The sequence below is a fragment of the Cannabis sativa genome, chromosome 6, assembly GCF_029168945.1.
Source record: "Cannabis sativa cultivar Pink pepper isolate KNU-18-1 chromosome 6, ASM2916894v1, whole genome shotgun sequence".
Lineage (NCBI taxonomy): Eukaryota > Viridiplantae > Streptophyta > Magnoliopsida > Rosales > Cannabaceae > Cannabis > Cannabis sativa.
In genome coordinates, this window is record NC_083606.1 from 12,472,421 (window position 1) to 12,493,467 (window position 21,047).

The window sequence follows — 21,047 nt, forward strand, 5'->3', positions numbered from 1 at the left end:
GCAACATACCATATATATTCCCAATATATTTATATATAATTTATTGTTATGCCAAACAAAATCTTATAACGTTTTGACTTGAAAAATGGAGATGAGTAAAAATGTATAACCAATGATTTTTAATTTTTTTTTGGACAGACCAATTTCATATATAGAAAAAAAAGTGTAGTAATAATACATCATCTAAAAATGTGCACCAAATTATAAACAAGATGAGAAAATTTTGCACCAAATGTATTCAATCAGCCACACGTAGTAGCATATATAAACATATGGTTCTTAAAGAGGAGATTCAAACAAACAGCAAACACTATGTACTTGCATCGAAATTTAGGCCATATGTACATTTATGGTTAACGGTTTTCTTTCCCATATATACCATAATAACCCTTTTTTGCAGAATTCATAAACCTGTACAAAAAGCTATGCAGGTCCAATAAATAGCTAAGACTATTTACAGAGGAATTTCCATAAATGCTTCCAACCTATTCCGGACGGAAGCTAATCAGATTAGGGAGGGCAACACACTGAAGAATCTTGATTTCAGATGCAGTTACCTTGCAAGACTCCAAGGTTAGTGATCTTAAATTCTTCAGAGGTTTTAAGTGCTGCAACCCCGCATTGGTGACGCGAGAATTCGATACGTTTAGAGAGACTAATGTGGTTAACCCTGCAATTCGTAAGAAAGATGAGAAATTTAGCAAGATTACAAAGAAAAATAAAAGTAGATATCTAGATGATCACTTGTTCCATCTAACTTAGATTGCACATAGAAAAGGTTGCAGCAGCAGTTATGTTTTAACTGGAAAACCCGAAAGGTAATACAGCTAAAGCTTGATCACGATTCAAACAAAATAACTTAACTTGTTCAAGTCGGGACTTTCTCATTGTGCAACGAAATTATCACTAAAAGTAAAAAAGAAAAGGTTGACATTGAATGGAAGCATAATCTTGATATGGGATAAAAGATATACCACTGATGTCAAGTGGTGGGGTGAGTAACCCCATATAGTACTAACAAGGGCTAAAATCAAAAAGTATACTAGAGAAAACTTTTCTTTTATTTTTTTTGGTGCCCCTTCTCCCAAAATCGATGCATATTATAATCTCAATCAAGACCTTTACTTCCAATGATTTTAAGAGATGAAGATACCTGAAATCAATTCCAAGGTCTTATTTGTCAAGTGACAGTTTTGTGACAAATTAAGGCGTCTCAGGGAGACGAGATCTTGGATACTTTTAACACCTGCATCAGTTATTCCTCCACCACATATTTCAAGGGATTGCAGCTTCTTGAAGCCTGTTTAGCACGAAAATATATTGGGACAACAAAAGTTAGCATATCATAACAATATGGTTAAGCTAAAAAAAAAAAAAATTCAATTGAAGCCGTTCACTATCATCGAATTTGGAGAACACCTGCTTATGTACTTAATGGAACCAGAGTTGCACAATCACTAGCAAAGACCATAAATATGGGTGTTTTTCCTGTCTACTCATTAGATCATTGAAAAAGAATATGCTAAGCTAATTTTATGAAGTTAGATTTATTCTTCGTTAGCTGCTTCCTAGAAAACTTAGTTAGATCCAAGCAAAGGACTTGTAAATTAACAAGTGAACACTGTACTCCTTGATGTTGGATTATAGTTAAGTTTTAAATTCAGTCTGCAAACAACTTGAACTGAGAAGCTTCCAACATTTGGCGAGTAACTAATGTGCATAAAAAATTAAAGTACGAATATATTATGTAAATATATAAAGCGCATTTAATATCCATGCATGTTATGCCAATAGAAAGGATTCTCATGCATGTTATGCCAATAGAAAGGACCTCGTCTAATTGACACAAAACCAGAGACATGATCATATGCACTGACTAAACAAAAAGGGATCATTACTGCAATTCATTAACATACATCGTAAATACTTCATCCCAGAATCTGTGATTCGAGCCCCAAAAAGATCCAGGTGTGTCAATTCAGTAAGATCTGCATTCACAAAGCACCCAATTAATTGACTGACATTACTAGCATCAGAAGCCCTGCTTACTCAATATTTTGAATTAGAGGATAAGAATAAAGAAAAGAGTAAAGTCAGGAGACTTAAACTTGGCCTAATTTTAATCAAGTATAGAGAAAACACCAGTCAGAGAAACAGTGGGTCTAGAGACTCTAAACTTACACTAAAATACTTACTTGTAAGATTTTCAAGTCCTTCGTCAGTAATTTGGCGTGCATCCAAGTTAAGAGATTTCAGCGTAGTCAATTTCGACAACTTTCTCAAACCACCGTCAGTTACTAATGTGAATGACAGATTCAAATTCTCCAGTTTTGTCAAACCTAAAGAGCAAGCAAGAAATTCATAAATCAACAGATGCCTTTCAAACCATATATTCCAAACACATGGGGTCCAATTATCATAGCAACAAAATAAATATCAACTAAAATAACAAACTCTCTCAAACAGAGCTTTTGCTCAACATGAACTGTACAAATCAGTACTAGCGTTTCGAGAAAGAAATAGAGAAAATTAGAAGCAGAATTCATCAACTGTTATTCCGAGAACACAGTCAAATAAGCTCACAGCTGTCTCTTCACAGTTAGTGACTTTTTGCAGTTCTCATGTCATAATATTATTTTGAGTATTTGTGGTCAAACCTATTAATAGCATGAATAAATAGAATTCTGACCTGAGAGATAACGAAGCCCATTACTCCCAACCTCTGTATCAGACAACTCCAAACCTCGCAAAAGTGTAAGGCCTGAAGAAGGAATCAAGATACTTATGTCGTATTTTGCAAAAACAAGGTATACAAGTCTAGGTAGATTGTGAAAATCAGGACTAATGGTAGCTCGTAAGGAAACAGGACAGTTAACACTGTAATATCCAAGAAATGACTACAAAATTACATCCCAAGAACCTGTTAAGTTTTTATACTCTTAGTACAATAAATGTTACCCCATATTCCCCTTTCACTGCTTGAAGAAAAGCAGCACATCTAAAACACTAATATTTAAATTGCATGAAAGAAGATACTATTTTTAATCATGAGTGGGAAATGGAGAGGTAAAAAAATACTATACAGAAAACCTGTCAAATTAGCAAGCCCTTTATCAGTTATTACACAGGAATCCAGGTTCAAACTCTCCAAACTTGTTAAACCTGCAAGATAAATGCGAAAAAATTACTATATGATCTATCTAGAGAACAATAAAAGTTGAGTAATTGATTTAAAATGTACATCCGGGATCTGCTTGGGATAATAAACTCTTTTTGCATATAACACAAAATATAATTGAGTTGAAATGGACAAAATATGTAAAAGTTGATGTAAGAACTTGCCCCATAAATCAATTAATGGAGAAAATTATGCATAAAATGGTCAAATGCTTAGGGGAAAGAGAGGACCTTGAAAATGATCCAAGCAAGCATCCGTGATACCATTGAATCCCAAGCTCAAGACCTTTAAGCTTTTAAGTCCTGCAGGAAAGCGGTTTATTTAGCTAGTTCAAATTACAAAACAAGGAAGGCCAGAAAGGAGTTGACGAATACCATGCATTCCTGATACATAGAACCAAAACATGACGCAATCAATCTAATGTCACTTACCAGAAAACTTTTCACATCCATCATCAGAGAGACTGCATCTGTTCAGATTTAAGTATGCCAGGGCTTCAAGAGCTGCAACAATAAAAAAACAGTTACTTGAAGAATAGTAACATAGAGGAAGAGCATATATTAATTAATAGCTTATTTGCACGATCAGAAAGACCACACAGTTGCTAGAATAATTTTAACAATGCAACTTCTATAAAATTCAAACCACCAGTTATTTCAGAGAGCTATCCTATGACTAGTGGTCAAATATGAATTTGGGCATAGACACGAACGCAGAGAGAGGTAGGTATATAAAGGAAAGGGAACTAATTGTCCTAATGTATTTCTCTATATATCAATTAAAATTTTTGTTAGGCATACAGAAGTGAATAATATTTAGTAAACAAGAACTAGACTATGCTACAATTCTTTTCTCAAATGCAATACTCTGGGATAAATATGCATATTTCTGAAGTGTGGAATAAGTACAAAGCCTACAAAACAGAACAATGAATGAAGAGAAGAGACATATTATTTATGTTTAAATTTCCACTGGGAAAACATGTATCTTTTTCGCTCAAAGAAGAAAAACTCCTGCTTCATAATCATGAACTGCATGACACAGCATATACTAGAAGTTAAACTTAATAGATATTCACATTAGGTTATCCTGAAGTTATAGGACAAGTTAAATTTTAAATCCCAAAATATCAAAGGAGAAGCAGACCTGAAATAGAATCCAAACAAGCAGCAGTTACTTTGCATCCCTCCAAGTTTAACATATTAAGCTTGCACAAACCTGAAAAGCACAAATGAAGATCCAGCAATTATAGCCTGGTGGAATAAAAAGAGAGCTACAGGATACAGGTTGGACAAACAACTAATCCTGCATCTGCAACCACAGCAAGCTTTTTAACCCAGTAAATAATGACCTTAAATATAATAAGGACCACTTCTTTAATTGGTGAACTTTTCAAAGAAGATTTAGATACTGGGAAAAGTTTCTTCATTGCTCTGAGCCTCAATTAAGAAACCATTATTAGGTTCTCCTCTACTTTAGTTTATATTTTTCATAGGCACAGTGGTAGAATCAAATTTTAATCCCAAATGTCCCTATGGCGCATGTGGTGTACATGTGTGTCTAATTGGCATAGGCGGAAATAATATATATGATGATTTCACATTTCATTTTGAAAATTAAAGAGAAAAAAAGCTCTTTGGAAATCACTGTTATTGAACTAAAGAAGTCTACTTCTTCTAAACATGAAGTCCAAGAATTCTTACTGTCAGCAACAGAAGCACAGGAATCAACAAATTGAAATTACCTATTAAGTATGAAATTCCAAGATCAGTTACACTGGTGTTGGACATTTGTAGCTCTTTTAAGCTGGTAAGCCCTGAAATTAGACAAGAAAAAAAAGATAAAAAACACTGCCGAATCAGCAGTGTAGTTCTGCCATTTTAAACAATGGAAAAAAAAAAAATAATAAAAAAATAAAAAAAAGCATACGGACAAGGTCCATTTTATTATGTCACAAATACCTGAGAGAGCTTGGAGGTCTGAATCTACTATGCATTTGCAGCATCTGATGTTAAGAGACCTGAGCTTCAATAACCCTGTGAAGTGAAAGTAATTATAGTGATCTTAAACGAATCAAAAGGGAGAAAGTAGCTCAATGTTATCCTTCTGTTGACAATATTTTATCCTCTACCCTTAAAAGAGTTTAAGAAATCGCAAAGCTCTGTCCTATTTTCCTTGCTTATTTCATAAACTACGCCCAATTTAAACCAGTGTATATGGACCTGTGAATTAAGCAATTAAGGAAAATGGACAAGATATGGTATGACCCCAAACTTCAGCTTGAGTTGTTAAGAAACCATAAGATAATTTGTAAATCCTAAAGAATAGATACGACAAGAAGATACATAGTTCAATAACAAAAATATGAAGTTTAAATAAATAAGTTAATTAGCATTCAGCACAAACCTTTAAGATGAATAAATCCACCATGAATGTCAGGACATCTCTCCAAATCCAGCTTTTCCAAGTTAACTAAACTCGAGAAGGCACGCATGCCTTCAGCAGTTACTGCAGTGCTCTTTTTAAAACTCAAAGAGGTCAGTTTTGAGAATCCTACAGAACAAGGTTATTGCATGCATTCATTAGGAACTGTTTAAGTTATTCCTTTTTAATATATATAAAAAAATATTAAATAACTTTAAGTAACAGATGGGGGGCACTAGACATGGAGGTGATAAGACATAGTTGAAATTGCAAATGGAGAAAGAAATATAGAATCTTACCACCAATGTGGTTAAGCCCATATTCTGAAAAGTTATGACAGCAATTCAAAGTCAACTCTTGGAGGTCTGTGCATTGTTTGAGAGAAGCCAATCCAGTATAAGTCACATTAGAATCAGAGAGATCAAGGGTAAGTAAAGATGATCCTTGTGAAGAGACAACATCCATCCAACTATCCTTCACACCAGGATATTCATCCAAACAAATATCCTGCCAATATAAGGTGAAAAACCAAGTTAATAAGCACCTTTACTCTCACAATAATGATTAACAAAAAGCCATTACTACATTAATCAACTCATCCTAAGGAAATATCACCTGAAGAGCACAATCTCTGAAAGCTTCGACGGAAACATCGGTAAGACAATTGGAACATACCAAATCATTAAATATTAGCTGACTAACATCTCTAGGCAGCATTGAAAATGAACTGTGCATGTCAATGTCCTGTTACAATGAGCCAGAATAAGATAAGGCAGATAAAATCGTATGCTTTTCTACTTGAAAAAGACATAGTAATAAAGTAGACAATGACCTGACGTATTTTTTGTACGCATAGTTCCAATAAAGATGGACAATTGTCTCCTCCTGTCTGACCATCTACAACAGGTCTAGAAAATGAAGTTGTCAGCCATTTTGAACTGCTACTCTTACAATATCTAGACGACACTTCATGAGGCACGGTATCTTCCATGACTGGTTGGTCTCTCTTCCTTGAACAAATTCCTCCCATAATTCAACAATATGATAAAATGTTATTAATAAATGTTATGAAATGTGAAGATGCATGACATTACGGCCCATCCCAGAACAAAATACAGCCCATGTCAACACCCTCCATCCTAAATGACAGAAAAAGACAAGAAATTATAAGATATTTGGAAATTTTGGAGGAGCATGAATGATCAACACAAATGGCTAAGTAAAAACATGTACAAAGAAAACTAAACTACTAATCACACATAAGTGTAAAAGACCGATACAAAAATGCAGACTACTCCAAAAAAAAAGAAAAAAATCAACGCCAATAAGATAAAAGGAGTCTTATAATACTTACCAATACACACAGACCAACAAGGAAAATACCCGATTCTTTATCTAAAGCAAATAGAGACTCAGAAAGCTAAGCTGATGATAAGAGAAATCGAAAAATACACCATCAAATAGTCAAAAAGATTCTTTATAAGAAAGAAATCAAACGCAAATCCATAAAATAATATTGTGTTATAATAAAAAACACTGTAAAACTAAAAGCGACGAATAATAATAATAATAAAGGTATTATCATCAACATAATATCTGCCAATAAATAACATATGAGTCTGAATTTGATAGTGATCATCAAAAAAAAAATGAAGAAATCCCACAATTCCCGTTCCCTTACTATTTGAATTTTCATCCATATTTTCTCAGCAAACAAACAGATTCTAAGACAACTTTTACACACTTACTCAAGAAACAATAAACATAAAACCAAAAGATAAAAACAGAGCTCTCACCACCACCTGGCCGTAGTTGAGACGGAGAGAGATAGAGAGATGGGGTTGAGGTTGGATAGTAAGTAGGAGAGAGAGAGAGGAGAAAGAGAGAGGGGAAGAATAGTGAAAGAGTGAGGAGTTTTCTTTCTCTTCATCTCTGTTTCAGAGTGACGAGTTAACCTGATTGTGACACGTGGCGCATAGACCGGGCTTACGTCAACAGAGTGCAATTACTTTATTGATTAAATAATTATGAAAATTTGTATATTGAATGTAAAATAAGTGTAGTAATAATAATAATGAAAATTGCTAAAGGCTAGTGTCTAACATTATTATTTGGTGTAATTTAATATTGAGTTTTATTTATTTTATTTTAATAAATATTATAAAAAATTAGTTATTAATTATATAATACTTCGTCGAGATGTTCGACATTATGAATATCTCGTAGCAATACTCAATAATAATAAAAGAAATCACTCATATATTATTTTTTTTAATTTTTGTTTTTTTAATTTTACAGTTTAGATTGATACGTGATTATTCGTGTATTTTCGTTTAAAAAAAATTACTTTAAAATATAAAAATAATAAAATCCTTAATAATAATAAATTATTTAAATAATATTTTTATATTATAAATTATTATAAATTTACTAAAAATATACAAATGACATATATTATTATATAAAAATTAAAACTAAAACTATCTCAATATTTCAATTTTGAACAAATATTTTTTACTGCACCATAATTATTAGTGTTTACACGTCTCTTCATCCAAATTCAAATCCCCTCCTCCAATATCAAAAATAAAATAAATAATAATTATTATAATTCTGAATAAAATACCTAATAATTATAATTATTATCATTAATAAGAAGAATAGATTGAGTAGTACTAATGGGTCCCACAACAGACATCCATTTCAGCCGCCTACTTTCCGGCGCCAAAAGTTGTTTTATCCATTGCCACTTGCATTGCCATTTGGCTATGCCGAACGGCAAAAAAAACTTCGTATATGTGACAAACTTTATACTAGTGGGGTTTATTTTCCAAAAATATAAAAATTAATGATAAAAAAAATTAGAATGAATCATATTCAATATAATCCATTTAATCCAAACTTGTCAATTTCGATGAATTGGTCTTTTTTATTTGTTTCTTTAGGATGTATTTGGAAGTAACTATGTAATTATTAGGTAATATAATTACTAGGGTAGTAATTACACAGTTTAGTAATTACACTATATTTTAAAATGCAAGGTGTGTTTGAATATAAGATGGTAATTACATATGAATTCCTAATATCTTGTTTGGCAAAATAGTTAGTAATTAAATAGAAAAATAATATTTTTTAGTAGCTAATGTTTAATATGAAAAGTTTTTAGTAATTACACAGTGTAATTACATTTAATTCTCATGGGGACCAAAAGAATTGGAGAGTGTAATTGGAACCCCTCAATTACTTCCAATTACACAGTTACAGTGTAATTACATGGTCAGACAAACATGCCAAATTATGTAATTACATCTAATTACACACAAATCCAATTACATTGTGGCTTTCCAAACGCACCCTTAAATAAAATTTCATTTATTGAGTGTGGATGAAATCCTTGATGAGATGAAAAAGATTGGAATAGGGGTTGTAGTGAAGGATTACAAAGGGGAAGTTGTTGCTAGTTTGTCATTTTTTAATGGCAAACTTTCCCCTATTTATGCTGAAACTGAGGGTTTTAATTGAGCTTTTAATTAATATATTATGGTAGATTTTCTTTTGGTTTTAGTGAAAACTCATTATAAAGTTCCTGTAAATAAAGTTATGCATAGGTGGAGACAAATCCTCATTTTTTTTGATTTGAAATACTCCTGTTTTTAAATTTTCTAATGTCTCTGTATCACATGTATACATTTTTTTTTTTAAACATCACATATATACATGTGAATTACGGATACATAAGGCACAATTTTTTGTAAAATATTTACATTTTTACGTTCAAAGAATGTTTTTTTACATTTTTACGGTTTTTCAAAAAATAACACGAAAATAACATAAAATCAACAAGAAAACAACATAAAAGTAACATCAAAATAATAACAAAAAATAACATACATATAACAAAAAATTAACAACAAATGAACAAAATTTCAACATAAAAAGACCGTAGTTTATGTAAATAAAATCAAAAAAATCGTAAAAATGTTTAAAATTCCGTGAAACCGTATTTTTGTTGTTTTTGTGCATTTGTGAAATTAATCCTTTTTTTATATGAAAAAATTTATGTTTTTATATATATTGGTAAAAATTTAAAATATAATATTTTAAAAACATGGACGGGTTAATGTGGGGGTTATAGCTCCCACTAATAAAAATATTACCTTTTAAAAAATTAAATTTAAATTTATTAATTTGATAGTTATAGATTAAAATAGTGGAAAAGCCCTCACAAAATTAAATAAATCTAGTAAGAATAATTATAATGTATGTATAAATATTTTTTAATAATAAAAAGCCCCCACAAAGAAATAGTTATGGGTCCGTCACTGTATTAAGAATATAATTAACCATTTTTTCTTAATAAATATAAAATGTAGCATCTTAAAATATAAAGTAGGTATTCGCTTTAGAAGATAATTATATTTTTAATAAAAATAGTAAAAATAAAAAATGATTTTAAAAAATAAATTTGGAGTCTTTTTGTTAAAAGATTTTTTGAACCTGCGTGGGGGACCTTCTGCGTGGGCCCTGGTGTCCTACTCTTGAGCCGGCCCTACATGTATCTACAGATATTGATGTGTTAGTGCATAGATTAGCTAAAAGAGCATTAAGACAAGAGTGAGAGGTTGTTTGGAATGGTTGTATTCCAAACTGTTTTATATTGTAAGTTGTACTATTTGTTTTCTATCTAATGAAGTTACAATATATTTTTTAAAAAAAAAAAAAAATCATTCATCTCTCCTTCATGGTTAAGCAGCACCAGCGTCAATTCCTTTTTATTGTGGAGACCAAACTTGTAGTAGGCTCTAGTTCTGCCTTTTGTAATAGGTTATCTTTAAATAATGCATTTGACCTAAGAATGGTTTAGGCTAAACGGAATGATTACTTTTATTTTGGAAAGGTAATGTTGATATAAATATTAATACTTACTTCTTTAGTTTTATAGATTGGTTTGTAACTTTTAATGATAATATTAAACGACGTATTTCTTATTTTATGATTCTCCTTATAGTATTAATAAGGCTAATATTTGGACTTTACTTAATCGTTTATAAAATGTTGTTCCTCATATATCGTGGTTAATCATTGGTGATTTAATGATTATATCTCTTTAGACGATATGCTTAGAAGCAGCAGTCCCCCATATTATGCTATGTCAAATTTTCACAGCAATCCCCCTTCTTATGCTATGTCAAATTTTTAAACTTTTATTAATAAGTATAATTAGGGATGGGCATCATTTAATTTAATTGAAACGAATAATAAATAGTATTTTATAAGTGCGGAACATGAATAATAAATTTTAAAAAAACTTTAAAATAGAGAAAGAGTTTAGAATATTTAATGTAACTTATTTTTAATTTAATTTTTTAAATATTTAAAAAAAAAATTAATTTTAAAGTATCTGATGTTAAAATAGTGATTTAATATTATATATTAAATATTATTTATTGCTAAACAATGACACAAATAAGTATGAAAGCAATGATGGGTAATAATGAAGACTTGGCTAGAAACATTCTTGGTAAGTTATACAAAACTTCTTAATAGAAATAATGACATCATCCAATTCGGTGGAAAAATACATTTATATAATAAGTTAATATATAGCATTTATTTATGAGAATTGCTAAAAGGTACTATTACTATTTAACATCCTTGTCGGTATAATTAATTATCGGATCTCATATAATTTAAGAAAATAACTTTTAGAGAATATTATTAACCAATTAAGTATCGAATCTCATATAACTTAAGAAAATAACTTTTAGAGAATATTATTAACCAATTAAGTATCGAATCTCATATAACTTAAATATCTAAGTGTCATATTACTATTAGTGTAATTAAATATTAGATCTAACTTAAGAAAATAACTTTTCGAGAACATTACTAACAAATTATGAGACATCATCTCTAAAAAATGCCAGACACCACTAGTGTCCAATAATAATAATCTTTACTTATACATCTCCATGGAAATCTACACTTTTGGGCTGCTACTTTACTAGTCATTCCATATGAAATTTTTGAGTGTCAAAATCAAAGGATTTCAATATGCACAACAAATAAAGCCACCAAAACAAGAAAGTCCTTGAACCAGGTGTGTAAATTGTTCTAAAATAAATCAATTCACCATAGCAAATACAAGAAGGCAATAACTTCCATTCTTTATCATTTACTGTACTTTCAAGTTTATGTCTTGGGAACCTAAAGCACACCTGACCTATGGCATTCAAAATGAGATATACAACTATGCTAGGAACTAAGAAGGATCACTTACAAAGAAATCTGAATTAGATTAAAGTTTTTATATATGAGAATGAAAGAAACGGAAAAAAATAAAAGTAAGAAAGAGAAGCAATAATCAATTAAATATAAGAATATAATACAAAACTCAAACTCAACACAGCTTGGGATGGGCATAAACATGAACATGCATCATGAAGCTGTGACAGATCTAGATGTGTTTCGTCCAAGTCCAAGACCAAGGCCGAGACCTAATGGGACGTTGCCGGTTTCCGGATTCCCATGGTTATTGTGGTTGCAGTGTGAAGAATGAACATGACCTTGGTGAGCATTTGTAGCTTGGGTATTCATATTAATGGCAACATGACCACAGCCACTTGTGTGATTACTACTATGTGAATGAGCATCCCCGTTTTGCAAATTAGCAGTCCTCTGCAAGTGCATCATTCCGATACCCTCAGCATCTGATGATGATTGTTCTATGTACTGTACATCTTCGTTGTAGCCATTGATCAAGAAATCCGAACAATTTTTCCTGATTCCATGATCATAAGGGTTTCTGAACCGATCACCAGGGCCTTTAAGGTAGCTGTAACGCATTGCATTTGCCATTTCGTTTGTTGTAATATTTCGAGAAATCTGTATTACCAATAGAAGAAATATCTGAATAATGAACCCATCTTGCAAGAAAGTAACTCGGGGGAGAATCTAATAAAGAATGAAGCAGATTTACCTGAGAGGCTTGTACAACAGTCAAAACAGCCACCCCGAAGAAAAGGAAAAAATCCACAATCAAAAATGACATCACACCAGCATGAATAGTAGCGACATGACTAATCCAAGCTCCAAAAGTGGATGGAGCAAGCGGATCACTCAAAATTCCTACAGGCAACAAAATAATTTGTAAGATTAACAGAAATGCATCCACACAACTACGGCACCTGGAAAAATTTCAACAGGTAGCTGATGGTGGTTGGTCAATAAGAACTTACTTGAAAGGGCTACTGCTCCAGTAATCAACATAGCCGAAACTTCTAAAGCAAGAAAAATAAAGAACTCCCATTTGTTTTTCTGCATCAGATGTTAAAAGTAAAATTATATATATATATATATATAAATAAATAACAGATTAGAAGCACAATAACATAATCCCTCATCGTTAAATCTTCAGCATGCAACAAAGCATGGAAATTGATACATCATTTTCATATTAGCAGAGAATATGAAGCAGCAAAAATGGAGCAGCAGGCCAACAAAGATCGTTCCAGCTTAATCCGACCATGGATTTACAATGGAGTTTTCTTCCAACCAGGATGGAAGTGATATATAGGATCATCACTAGTATTTTCCCAACTTTGCATGGCAAAGTGTATGCTTGTTTTTTTTTATAAGCCAATATGGCACAATGAAAAGGGTTTTACTAGTATAATAGTTTTTCTGCAGATAAAGAAACAGTCGATGCATAGATACACAAAATTGAATAATATATCAACGTCAACCCACCTTGCCAATGCAATTGGAGACCCAAGGGCAATGATGATCAAATTGTTCAACACAGCGATCACAAGTAGAACAATGCTTTGCACGAAGTGGCCTGACAATCTAATAAAAAAGCAAAAATGTAGCATATTAGATGAAGATTTGAAGAGAAAAGCATAAGATGGTCACAAAAATGCTAAAAGAAAATTGTTAAACAGCACCTTGCATGTTGCACAAAGCTGAGACCAATTCCCAGCTAGCAGAACAGCATTATTTTCAATCGTCAAAAGAGGCGCCTAATAGAATGAATCCAATATCCACAAACTCAATCAATAAATCATAAATTAAAACATCTTACATTTGGAAGAAATAAAATACTTGTCCGGAATTAACTACTTGAGTGGTCAAGGAAGAGCATAATAAAGTGATGCATGGATCAAACAATGATCTAAAAGAATCTAAAAGAACATGATATAGAAAAAATAAATAAATAAATAAATAAAGAGAGAGAGAGAGAGAGAGAGAGAGAGAGAGAGAGAGAAAGAGAGAGAGAGTAGTTACGCACGTCATCTTTCATATTTTGGGGATCATTTACATTCATTTGGACATAACCTGGATCCTTACTGCAAAATAAAAGGAAAAATATATATGAAGAACGGAGATGTATGAAGAATAAACATACGCTTAACTCGAGAACAATTTGATGTTCTACATGCTAAAAGCAATATAATACTCTGTACTCAATCATACCTGCTACAACGGTACAACATGACTAACCCAGCTGATGCCAGGAAAACTCCTAACCAAGCAATAAAACCTGAGCCTGCTGTTAATTTTGGCAGATTTGACGCTGCATGAAAGTAGAGGGAAAAAACTCTGTAGAATTATATATGATCATAACGCGGGGAAAAAAAAATCTGCAAAGATTGGGGTAGTTACCAATGATGACAGAATGAGTGTAGGTCACCAATAACATAAAGATCATACACCAAAGAAAGGGTGCAAGTCCTAGCTTTGAAATTTTTCCAAGACGACTGTTTCCATCACAACGTTTGTCAAGCAGCCGTCTAGCATTCCCCTGCAAATTTACAGTATTAAACTCACAATTCTGGTTTTCCTTAACATATCATAACTTAGGTCCTTTTGGAAAATCAACAGGGGTGCAAACATGGCACATAAAAGCCGAGAAAAAAGTTAAATGCAGCCACATTTGATGATCAAATTCATTCCATACCTTCTGACTCTTTCATTAGCTTCTCTATATGATTTTTGTAGTCTTTCATTTGAAATTAAACAAAATAAATTATGGAATTTTCTCACTTCACAATAGCCATTGCTCATTAGTTAGATTTCCATTTACAAACCACATTCAATGTATCACAGCCAACAGAATCTGTCTACAGTCTTCCTAATTATTGCTGCCCATGATTTTAGGCAGAACGAGGCATTATTATGTGTGAAAAAATTTGATATAGTAGATATCAAGTCAGAATAAAGATATGGAATAATAGGAAAAAAAAAACCTTCACAAACAAGAAAGAAAACAGCACACGACATACAACGAAAAACTACTAACCAATTTAAGAGTGATTTAGTTATGGAAAACGTACAAGAAAAAATGCAACATGTCTGTGATTCTTATCTGAAGCAAGCTGTGCTGGAGTAAGGCCAGTGTTATCTGTAATTATCAAGTCTTCCTTCTTGCCAGCCTGTACTAATACTGTGCATGCCTCTAAGTTACCCCTAATAGCAGCCCAATGCAAAGGAGTGCAGCCTGATTTTAAAAAAATAACAGAAGAAAAAAATCAAATAAGACATAGTTCACAAAGGCCTTTTTTCCCCTCCTAACAATAATTTGAATTATAAAAAAAGTACCCTCTTTATCTTGGCGTGCTCTATGTGCATCAAGAAACAAAAGAAGGCGTATACTATCAGCAAAACCTTTGTATGCAGCCCTAAATCCAGACATAGAGGAGAAAAAAAACCCATCAATCAACTGTGTACAAGCAACAACATCAAGGAAATTTCTAAAGTATGTTCCAGCAACTAGAATGAAAGGAGGTAAATCCAACTAAAGCATATATACAACTTAAAGGCAGTAGTAAATGAATTAGTATTATGATAGAATAAAGTATTTTGTCAGTAGTGGATTGTGAAAAAGAAATTTGGGGCAAACAACTGTAAAATTTCATTAGTTTATACATTAAAAAAAAAAATCATGCTCATATCTCTTTCCTTTTTTTTTTCAGTCATATCACTTTAAGCATATATAATTAAATTAACCATCCATGCTACTCATCTACCAGTGCAGAGGGCTTCTTCCATCGTTATCAGGAATGTCTGGGTCAGCATTCCATTTTGAAACAATATGATACAAAAAAGCAGTCTGGCCATATTGTGCTGCAACGTGTGTTGTCTGCAATCAAGAAAAGCCTCATTGACACCATGTATATTTGTAAAATGGCACTTTCAGCCTTTTCCTATTCACATGTTCGTATTCTCAATTTTAACTCATTCATACATAAATTAACATTTTATCATAAGGTCACACTCAAATTAACAGCAAATCATCCTAAGTTCATACAAAGATATGAAAACGTTTTCTTAATAATAATAACTATTAAAAATTTGCTCTCACAAGCTAAATAATACAACTAAAACCTCTCTTTTCTAATGCAGACTGATCTATTCAAAATAGTAAGAAACTACGACGTAGCTAAATGCCACCCATCACTTTCCTAATTAATCCGTGAAGCCCAAAAGAAAAATAAAAATAAACGGCAATCTCAAACTCCTAACCCATCACACATTACATAATTATATTTAGGAATAGCAAACTTCAAAAGTTATACGTCAAAGTCTCTCTCACGAATCACAGTCAAGATCACCTTTCCATTCAAATCAGCAAAATGTGAAAGGGAGATAAAATAAACCTGATAGCCGTACATATCAACAGCATTGACCTTAGCACCCTCCTGAAGCAAAAGCTCTGCAGCCTGGATTGCACCTCTCACTGCACTCCAGTGCAATGCCGTCTGCCCAGTATGGTCCGTTGCATTTATTTCCCCTCCGTGCTGAAAATAAAAAAAAAACAAAAAAATCAAACCCAAAATGATTTTATTAAAGTCTCAAATTTCACATTTCCAGATGATTAAACAGAACTTAATTGACTTCAATCTTCTACAACCTTCAATAATGACACAAAAAACTTAAACTTTTACTCCAAAAGTCATTAAAAAGAAAAAAGAGAAAAGTTCAAATAATCCATGATCATTCATAACTTAAATCACGGAATAGCCCAAATTCCATTACAGAACCCAAAATGGAAACAATTAAAAGCACCTCACAATAGAAACTTAATCGAGATAAACAAAGAGTAGGAGAAAAAAAACCTCGATAATATACTGAGCAGCAGCAGTCCGATTATTGAGAGCAGCCCACTGAAGAGCATAGTATCCAAGACCATCAGGCTCCGAAACCGAGCACCCTTCGCACTCCACTAACCTTTGAAGCTTCTCCAAATCGCCGTACGCCGCCGCCGTGTACACATCGTTCCGCAAACTATCATCCCCGCTAACATTAACATCTCCGGAATCTGCGCCGGGTGCAGCAGAATTGACCACCAGAGCGGAAGATTCTCCATCGCGGGACTGAACCCCGTCGTCAACGACCTCGATCTCCGACGACATTGGGTCCAATCTCCCTCGCTCCAATGAAACTGGTGTGTGTGTGTGTGTTTTACCTTCTGGTCATGCAAGAGAAATCCCAGAGAATTTGGTACTAAACAAAATTGGGTGTGTGCGTGGTGGGTGGTGGATTAGAGCGTTGACTCCATGTTAAATTAGGGATTTTGACCAATTCGAAAGCTCTAGGGTTTTTCCAAGAAAGAGCTTTGGTATGGGTTTGACTTATTAGGGGCATGCGAAGAAGAGGAAGAAGAAGAAGAAAGAGCGAGTAGATGTTAAATATTTGAGAGGACACAAATCCAAAAAACTCGCCTATGAATCTCAGAAACTCTTTTTTTACAATAAATTAAATAATAAAAACAAAATACAATTCTTTTGTCTTTTATTGGATCCCACATAAGTAAGTAAAATTATTTGAATTAATATCATAAAACGTTTATTCTTACAAAAAATAAATTCCAGGTAATTTTTTTTCGTACAATGTAAAAAAATTTTAGATATTAAACAACTTTGTTGAGAAGTTACATTTATGCTTCCTTTCTAAAAAAAAAATTACATTTATGACATGTATTGACACTAAAATTAAATTTTATTTGACTTGATTTTGCTATTTATTATTATTATTAAGAAAAAAAATTTAAGAGTTTTTTTATTTTTACACTTCAAAATATATATATATATATATATTTTTGCATTTTTAAAGAATTCTACATAAAAATTCCTATTGGAAAAAAAAAATCATATAGAAATTCCTATTGCAACTAGTGTTGCAACCACTTTAGAAACCCAAACCGTAAATTTGAAAAAAAAAAGTTTAAAAAAATAGTATTTAGGGTAATTCTTTGTAAATTTCATTCAACTATACCGACCTCAATAATATTTAGCAACATTAAAAGAGAGATTATACTTTGAAAAAATACGATCGGCATATAAACAAGATGCTCTAGCCATAAGATAAGCAGCCTGATTAGCAAACAGTTTGACAAAACGTAAAGAAACATCCCTAAAAGAAGATAAAAGTTGTTTACAATCCTCAACGACACCACCAAAAGTGGATGACAAAACATTCAAATTTCTAACAGCTTGTACCAATATCAGGTAATCAGATTCGATAATACTAACACACGGAAAATTGCGCTTCAACCATGATAATTCTTTTTTGAAAGCCATGGCTTCAGCAATCTCTAAAAGAACTTGTCCAATCCGTAGTCCAGTAATCCCATCCACTACCCGACCCTTGTGATCCCAAACAACCCCACCAAAACCATGCCTTTCCTCCTCGTCAAACAATGCAGCATCAATATTCACCTTGAGTTTGTCATAACCTCGTTTAGACCATAGCCCAGCCCCATCCGAAAGATACCAAGTATCAAACGCAAGAAATAAACTTCTTTCTTGAGCTTTTCTCACTGATCAAGAGTGATACGAGCCAAATTGACAACGAACTCTGTTGGAACTTATTTTACTAGGATCTAAATTTACTAACATGTATGTTTGATTATAATCTATAATCTAACATCCTAAATATGAATTTCCTAAAATAATAAAATAAACACATAAGAGATTAATAAATACTTACATTAATGGTAGCAGAATATAATGACTCATTCTATTCAGATCTCTAGCCCTTAATTCATGTCTGTAGTAGAGCATTATCAAGATCCGAACCTGATATTCTTCTCCTTCAATTTGGTTAGACACAATTTTTCTCACTATACTAGGTATTGCTTTGACATGAGTGGGCATACTCTCAATTCACCATAGGCTTCGAAATATTTTGAGGAAGAAGAAGAAAAATTTCAAAAAATAGAGGCTCTCTTTATTTTCTAATTGTTTGACAAAAGGAGACTAGAATCATCTAAAAATAAGAGCTATACTATTCTATTTATAGGGTGATACTAGGGCCAGGTTTAGAATTTAAATGAAATTAAAAAAAAAAAGATAAAAATAATGGTTTTATTGACCTTAAGTGGCCGACCATATTGTGGGCCTCACAAGTTTTAATTTTGCCATTTATTTAACTCATCTTTCTTTTCACAAATGCCATATTTTAATTCTAACTCTATAAATGCCAATTCCATCTATTTAATAATTATAATTAATTATCAAATAAAATTGTCATTTAACTTATTTATTAATTAGACCTTACAAAGTCTCTTAATTAATAAACAAACCCTAAATCTTCTTCTCTTCTCAAATAAGCCCTTGCTTAGTGAAAAATTCACAAATAAGACATAATCTTATTTAGAATTCTAATTGATTAATTAAAACCAATTAACTGAGACTACAAAATAATATTATCCTAGTTAGTGTGGGGACCATGGCCCTAAGTAATCAAGCTCCCAATAAGTAGATCTAAAATTTACCAAGTAAATTTCTTAACTTATTAATTCCTCCTGATTCCACTATAGATTTAGAATTGCACTCCTAATTACATAGAACGTTTTATATACCAAAAATAAACACGCTTTGAATTACCCATTGTTTCAATCCAAATAATCAAATATCTTCTATAGATGATCTACATCGAGTGCTCTACCCTTAATGTATTTTTATCATTAAAATACTTTAGCTACTTGTAAATGATATTTCAGTAAACTAATATAATTACTGAAATGAGCGCTCAATCATTTATCACGTTAAGCCAAGCTCAAAGGAAATCATCGTTTCACTTCTAAAAGTTATAGAAGCTATAAATTCTATATATGTGATTAGCACTCCCACTCACTTATACTACCATGTTCCCAAGATGTAAGTATTAGGAAGATTCACTTTGTCAACTTTAACGAACAAGTCAAAGAACATGAATAATAAATCTAAGCCAGAACCTAACCATCTTAGGATTAAGATCTATTGACCTAAGATCAACTAAGTAATATTAACTTAGAAAGATATAACGATAAGTTTATGATATCTTATCCAATATTAATATCGATCCAGTTTGATGTATACTCCATACATCCGATACTATCATACTTCGCCAATGTCCTGGAAAGGACATATCACTTATCCAAGGTGTAAGTAAACTATATCGCTGATTATCATGTCAATGTAAATCCAGTGTACTGACAAATCATGAGACTTAGAACTTTGAAACATATAATCATGATTATTTTTCACTGTGTACACAACACTATAATCATGAATAACTATATGATCTGTATTTGATAGAATTTATACATTAAACATATAATCATAAAAGCAATCATGTGAACCATGCAACATAAAATGATTTTTGATATTTTATTAATTAATAAATCTGATTTATATTGAAATGGGTTTTATTTAGGGCATAAAATCCCAACAAACTCCCACCTGCACTAATATAAAATTAAAAGTATATTTCAATCAATCTTAATATCTTGGTGTCTAGATCAAGTGTAGTATGTAGTATTATCTTTGTAATAGGATCTAACAGGTTGTATTCAATACAAACTTTCTCCACCACAGGTTGTATTCAGTACAAACTTTCTCCACCATTACATCTCATTAGTCACAAAATCCTAGATATTGTGAAATTTCTTTCTATATGTTTATTCCTCTTAGGGTATTGGATTATTTACTGTTTAACAACTATATCTGTGTTATTAGGAAATAACACTAGTAGTTAATTCATGACTGGAATAACACCAAAAATTGTATAGAAATTTCCATTGGTTGAATAATTATATAGTAGCCTTATGGGCCACTTTAACATTTAGTCTCACTGGTAGAGTTAGAGACTTCAGATAGATTTTTACACTTCTCTAAAAATTACTGCTCCACCCACAGAGTAATTACCATCTCATAAGTAGACTTTCTAGCATTAACGCAAGTCTAGAAAACTGATTTGGTGTAGTCTAAGAGTATTAGAATACCACCCTTATCGACTAACATATAGTTCCTCTTTTGATCTTGAGATTTACTTAATTATCTTCTAATATTTTTTTCTTGGATTAAACCAATACTTACTCATGACTCCCACTCAACATCAGGTGTTTGGTCTAATGCATGCCAAAGCATATATGAGACCTCTCACTGTTGATGCTTAAGGA

The 21,047-nt window shown here is 32.0% G+C and overlaps 2 protein-coding genes across 4 annotated transcripts; both read right to left on the bottom strand.

Annotated features, from left to right (window-relative positions):
- Positions 1-213: 213 nt before the first annotated feature.
- LOC115725440 (uncharacterized) lies at positions 214-7,552 on the bottom strand. 3 transcript variants are annotated; one of them, XM_030654958.2, is made up of 17 exons: positions 7,399-7,483; positions 6,957-7,027; positions 6,435-6,741; positions 6,218-6,346; positions 5,902-6,109; positions 5,585-5,731; positions 5,140-5,214; positions 4,923-4,994; positions 4,325-4,396; positions 3,610-3,681; positions 3,409-3,480; positions 3,091-3,162; positions 2,690-2,761; positions 2,196-2,339; positions 1,917-1,988; positions 1,154-1,300; positions 214-670 (listed from the first exon to the last, which is right to left on the bottom strand). In XM_030654958.2, the coding sequence occupies exons 3-17, from the start codon at positions 6,630-6,632 to the stop codon at positions 486-488; spliced, it is 1,737 nt and encodes a 578-aa protein (XP_030510818.1). In that variant the 5' UTR covers positions 6,633-6,741; positions 6,957-7,027; positions 7,399-7,483; the 3' UTR covers positions 214-485. The 3 variants fall into 3 exon arrangements, with proteins under 3 accessions (XP_030510818.1, XP_030510817.1, XP_060973052.1); XM_030654957.2 differs by lacking the exon at positions 6,957-7,027 and having other exon boundaries at positions 7,399-7,552; XM_061117069.1 differs by lacking the exon at positions 7,399-7,483 and having other exon boundaries at positions 6,957-7,389.
- Positions 7,553-11,744: 4,192 nt separating this feature from the next.
- LOC115725064 (protein S-acyltransferase 24) lies at positions 11,745-17,339 on the bottom strand. Its single transcript, XM_030654479.2, has 13 exons — positions 16,720-17,339; positions 16,261-16,401; positions 15,631-15,743; positions 15,203-15,282; positions 14,938-15,101; positions 14,267-14,405; positions 14,078-14,177; positions 13,893-13,950; positions 13,549-13,623; positions 13,352-13,450; positions 12,841-12,919; positions 12,582-12,730; positions 11,745-12,487 (listed from the first exon to the last, which is right to left on the bottom strand). Exons 1-13 carry the CDS (start codon positions 17,014-17,016, stop codon positions 12,041-12,043), a joined length of 1,941 nt encoding a protein of 646 aa, XP_030510339.1. The 5' UTR covers positions 17,017-17,339; the 3' UTR covers positions 11,745-12,040.
- Positions 17,340-21,047: the final 3,708 nt, after the last annotated feature.

Excerpts from the sequence above, each read along its gene's own strand:
- LOC115725440 (XM_030654957.2), bottom strand. The coding sequence starts at position 6,632 with ATGGGAGGAATTTGTTCAAGGAAGAGAGACCAACCAGTCATGGAAGAT. Across the intron at positions 6,347-6,434 it reads GCGTACAAAAAATACGTCAG|GACATTGACATGCACAGTTC; the intron begins GTCATTGTCTAC and ends TCATTGTAACAG. Across the intron at positions 3,481-3,609 it reads TGGATGTGAAAAGTTTTCTG|GACTTAAAAGCTTAAAGGTC; the intron begins GTAAGTGACATT and ends GCTTTCCTGCAG.
- LOC115725064 (XM_030654479.2), bottom strand. The coding sequence starts at position 17,016 with ATGTCGTCGGAGATCGAGGTCGTTGACGACGGGGTTCAGTCCCGCGAT. Across the intron at positions 14,178-14,266 it reads CACTCATTCTGTCATCATTG|CGTCAAATCTGCCAAAATTA; the intron begins GTAACTACCCCA and ends ACTTTCATGCAG. Across the intron at positions 12,731-12,840 it reads TGGAGCAGTAGCCCTTTCAA|GAATTTTGAGTGATCCGCTT; the intron begins GTAAGTTCTTAT and ends TGTTGCCTGTAG.